Source organism: Nematolebias whitei, chromosome 13, assembly GCF_014905685.2.
Source record: "Nematolebias whitei isolate Nwh7 chromosome 13, NemWhi1, whole genome shotgun sequence".
Classification (NCBI taxonomy): domain Eukaryota; kingdom Metazoa; phylum Chordata; class Actinopteri; order Cyprinodontiformes; family Rivulidae; genus Nematolebias; species Nematolebias whitei.
The window spans coordinates 30,335,952-30,340,706 of record NC_056510.1 but is presented as its reverse complement, the minus strand read 5'-3'; the positions used below and the strand labels follow the sequence as shown (position 1 = coordinate 30,340,706).

The 4,755-nt window shown below is 48.3% G+C and overlaps 1 protein-coding gene across 1 annotated transcript; it reads right to left on the bottom strand.

Moving 5' to 3' along the window:
* Positions 1–1,550: 1,550 nt before the first annotated feature.
* Positions 1,551–4,009, bottom strand: zic2a (zic family member 2 (odd-paired homolog, Drosophila), a). The gene is made up of 3 exons (XM_037686599.1): positions 3,013–4,009; positions 2,120–2,283; positions 1,551–2,043 (listed from the first exon to the last, which is right to left on the bottom strand). The coding sequence occupies exons 1-3, from the start codon at positions 3,992–3,994 to the stop codon at positions 1,852–1,854; spliced, it is 1,338 nt and encodes a 445-aa protein (XP_037542527.1). The 5' UTR covers positions 3,995–4,009; the 3' UTR covers positions 1,551–1,851.
* Between the last annotated feature and the right edge of the window lie 746 nt (positions 4,010–4,755).

Sequence of the window (4,755 nt, the reverse complement as noted above, 5' to 3'; positions counted from 1 at the left end):
AGCTTCCTTCTGGATCGATAGCAGCTCAGCAGGAGCCGAACCGGAACCGACATGGACGCAGCTGACCTTTCCCTCAGCTGAGGAGGTCAGCCGGCCAGTCCCAGACTAACAGGAGGGGGGTTCACCTGCTAAATAATAAATAATATTAATAAAAACATGAACCTGTGTCCACTTTGTTCACTTGAAACAGGGAAAACTAAAATCATATTGACTGACAGATGATTTTTCTCGCTCAGATGTTTTGTTCCCTCCATCATTCTGTGAGCAGCAGCAGAATGTTGGTGCAGTCAAAGCTCTGAGGACACGCAGACACTTGCTGCTGCAGAACCAGCCTGCAACAAATAACAAGTCCCACTAGAACCTGTTCAACACCCATGAAGCACAAAACATGGAGCAAAGAAAACAAAACGCTTTACTGCAAATATATATATATATATATATATATATATAATGCCATTTTAAAAACAATGTTTTAATTTAGTCTTAATTTGGGCCTTTAGTTTGACAAATCTTCAGTAAGTCTTTACTCAAATATCCCTGACACCAGAAGTGCTTCAAACGGCGCCTAATTTATTTCAACATGGATCATTTAGAAGAAAAGTCTCAAATCAGACCACGGAGACCAACGGGCCCCAAGACTGAACTCAACCAGGTTCAAGTTCAAGGATGTTTGTGCACCGAGACGCCTGAAGCAGCGAAAGGTCCAGCCTGGCAGGGAGGGGGGGGGCCCATTTGGGCTTTTTAAACAAACTCACAGCTCAAAAATATAAAATTATAAAAGGATGAGCTGCTTTTGATCAACATCGTAATCTGAAGTTCATTGTATTACTATCAGATCATTTTATTTATTCTGAAAGTTCATTTCTGAAGCACACATTTTATTCAACAGGACAACAGCCGCATTGTTCATGGAGCTGGTCAACATGCTTTATTGTTCTTTGAAATCGTGGGGGTTAAAGTCTGTGCAAACCCACACCCTATTTGGGAAGCCCTCATTTATTCCAAAATAAGCCTGAATGTAAAACAAGATGGTCAAACTCCACCAGCAATATATATTTTTTTAAAAAGCTGACGAAACCTTTCACTTGCGACACCTTTTATTATATATGTATGCAGTAAAATTCTTATCACAATAAAGAAAACACCTCTGAAAACTTTAAACAACAACAACAAAAAAAAGCACAGAAAACCAAAGGAGCGCCCAACGACTCAGCTCATCATTGTACATATTTATAGTCAAAGAAACATTCTTTATAAATACTGTGTCATCTGTAGCAGGTAAATACCATAATTTAATTACAAATGGGATAAATATGGCTGCTGATATTTACACGCACTCACACGAAGGATGTGGATACAGAAAGAAAAATGAAGAAGTCAAAACGGCACAACTGTTTTAATCTTCCAGATTAGGATTTCACAATTGAAGCAAAGCACAACGAAAGGAAAAGGTCACGAGTTAAGCCCAGCGAAAACAGAAGAAATACATTCACAAGCGTAATTATTGTGGCATGTGGGGAGTTTAAATGTTAACTTTGGCACTCGATCCAGTTTATAGATGTTATGGTACAATCAGTTTGCCTCATTGCGTCACAATATTCAACAACTTCATGGTAATGTGTGCACTACGACTCCAGTTAAGAGGAGCGAGCTACCTGCAGGAACATCTATACACCAAAGACAAAACTATCACAACCAATGAGGGCTTTTCAGGACTATTTACAGCATGAAACAGATATTATACACCCCCACCTTTCATCATCTGCCCCCGGTGACATATTCAAATAAAAAAGCTAAATATTCTGCGCCTCTTGTGTCCCAGTTCTCCTGAATGGCTGTGACATGAGTCCTTTACACATACCACTCACTGAAATTGGACGACAGGCCACTGTGGTTTGTGGTGTGCACCGCTGAGGCCGGAGACAGCGTGGTGTTGCTTTGGGTCTCCGTGGTGGGGGACACAAGGCCCGGGGGGGTGGAGGATTCGTAGCCGGAGCTTGCTGCTGGTGAGGAGTCTGATGCTGGCGGTGTGGATTCATGGACCTGCAGATGATTAAAAACACACATTTAGACATTTTGGAACCCAAAGCAAACCGTGTCAGAGGCGGAGGATCTTTACCTTCATGTGTTTCCGTAAGGAGCTGGGGTGCGTGTACGACTTGTCGCACATTTTGCACAAATAAGGCTTGTCCGACGTGTGGACGTGCATGTGCTTCTTTCGGTCACTGCTGTTTGCGAATCTTCTGTCGCAGCCTTCAAACTCGCACTGGAACGGCTTCTCTCCTAAAAAACAACAGGCAGGAGTTGCTGCGTCAGACCGAGCGCTCGGTGCGTAAAAGTCCACAGTTAAAAGTTTAACGCTCCTGTTTGAAGCTGAGATTAGAGGAGTTGGCTAAATAATGCGCATGCTGGTGATTTAGAGAGAAGTGGGGGTGATAAGGCCGCCCTAAGTGGGCCTTTAGATGGAGGAGGGAAATAAATGCATGCCGTTTGCTGCGTGGAGACAATAAAAATCTAATTAGCACATGATCAATTTCATGGCGCCGCAACAATTCTCCCCCCCTCGAGAAAAAAAAAACAAATGCGCAAAAGGCTGCTGGTCCCGTCTGGCACCTCAGCTCAGCAAAAAAACAAAAGGCTGCCACGAACAGCCTAATCTACACACAGCGAACCGACCCCCCCCCCCCCCCACACACACACACACACATAACTGATCCAGATATTTGATAAGATACCAGCTGAAACCAGCAGCACAAAACTGCCGAGCGCGCGCGCGCACTTCCAACGTCATGTCAATAAAAGTTTATTCTGATAAATGTCTTCCAATGATTTTAATCGGATTATTAATAAATATCATTGAAATGTGAAGTATTTTGATGCCAATGTAATTTCTGCTTCAGCAGCAGCATTAATTTATTTAATCTAGTCTAATCTGAGAGTCTCTTCCAAACGGTTCCTGGATTATTTATAATCTCAGTTTATGACAGGAACACTCGTGCTGATCAGGCCTACCTGTGTGAGTTCTCTTGTGGATCTTTAAGTTCTCGGAGCGGGCGAACACCTTCCCGCAGCCGGGGAACGGGCACGGGAAGGGCTTCTCCCCGGTGTGCACGCGGATGTGGTTCACCAGTTTGTATTTCGCCTTGAACGGCTTGCTCTCGCGAGCGCAGTCCTCCCAGAAGCAGATGTGGTTGGTCTGCTCCGGCCCGCCGACGTGCTCCACGGAGACGTGCGTGACGAGTTCGTGCATGGTGCTGAAAGTTTTGTTGCAGCACTTCTTGGGGCTGCTCAGCTGCTCCGGGTCGATCCACTTACAGATGAGCTCCTGCTTGATGCACTGCTGCCTCATGTAGCGGAAGAAGGCGCCGGGGTGGTGGTGGTGATGGTGGGCCGCCATGTTCATCCCCATGTTCATATTCATGGAGCCGTACTGGTTGTGCAGCTGCGCGGCCGAGTACGGGTCGGCCCGCGGGCTGGAGACCTGGTGGTACTGGTCCGTGCGCCCGAACACCTCCCCAGGCAGCCCGAGCCTCATCTGGCCGTTCAGCACGTTGGGGGAGCCGTGCGTGGCGTGCTGCTCGTGGATCCCAGGGAACAGAATGTGGCTCTGAGTGTCTGTGTGGGAGTGATGGAGGGACCCCGCCGTGGGGCCAAAAATCGCGTGCTGACTGGTGGCGGGGGAGGATTCTCCGAAGCCGCGGCTGCGAAACAGAAAGTCCCTGGTGGAGTTGAAGGGGGAGCCGGCGTACGACGTGACATGCGCGGCGTGGGCCCCCAGAGCCGCAGCGGGGTAGCCGGGGGCCTGGGTGGTGAAGGCAGAGCTCTGTCCCGGGGAGAGGTCGTGGTTCAGCTTGAACGCGCCCATGTGCGCGGAGTCCACAAAGGTGTTCTGAGCCAAACTCAAGTCTCTGTCCTGCATGTCGCCCGCAGAGTGGTGCCTGGCGAACGAACCCACTCCCAGTCCGGGGAACTGGTGGCCAGCATCCAGTAACATGATCTCACAGACGAAAATCTTTTGATTAGTCTTTTAAGCAGCGCAGCGCCTGAGTACACAAGAAAAAATATTTTTTTAAAAAAAGGTCAGATGTTGCTGCTGGCAGGTAACGAGCCCAGCTCTGAGAACATGTTAGTTGTGATTAACGCGCTGCCCCGCACATCCTGAACACCACAACTTAACGGAATTTACCTCAGCTCGACCAGTGGGGGTGAAAAAAATCCAGTGGAAAAACCAGATCCCTCTGTCCTCTCCTCTGGACGCCCTAAAATATTGACCAGAAAACTTAAATTAGGAGCTTACTGTCGGTGTCTCCTGCGCGCGCAGAGCGAGAGTTCAGCTGGAGCATCGTCTCTCTGGTTCGCAGGAACGCAACGTGTGTGCGCGCGTGTGTGCGTGTGCGTTTCTCGCGGAGGGTCTCTGTTTCTCCGTGGACTGGCTCGATCTCCTCTTCCGCCCCCTTTAACTGGAGCCCGTTCATTCAATCCGCGCGCTCCCATTGGCCGGCGCGCCTCATCAATCCCAGGTGCCCCTCCAATAGCAGGTAGCGCTTTTGGCGACCTAATAGTGCATCAACATACACCCCCCCCCCCCCCCCCACTGCTCTTCCTCTCGCTCTCTCTCCCCCCACTAAACTATTACCGCCTACTTTTAGGAGCAGATCTTTCTTTTTGGGGTGGTGTCAGTGCAGGAGGAGAGACAGTTTGGGTTATTCTGGAAGAGTTCAGATTTTAACAGAACATGACAAAAAATTACATTCA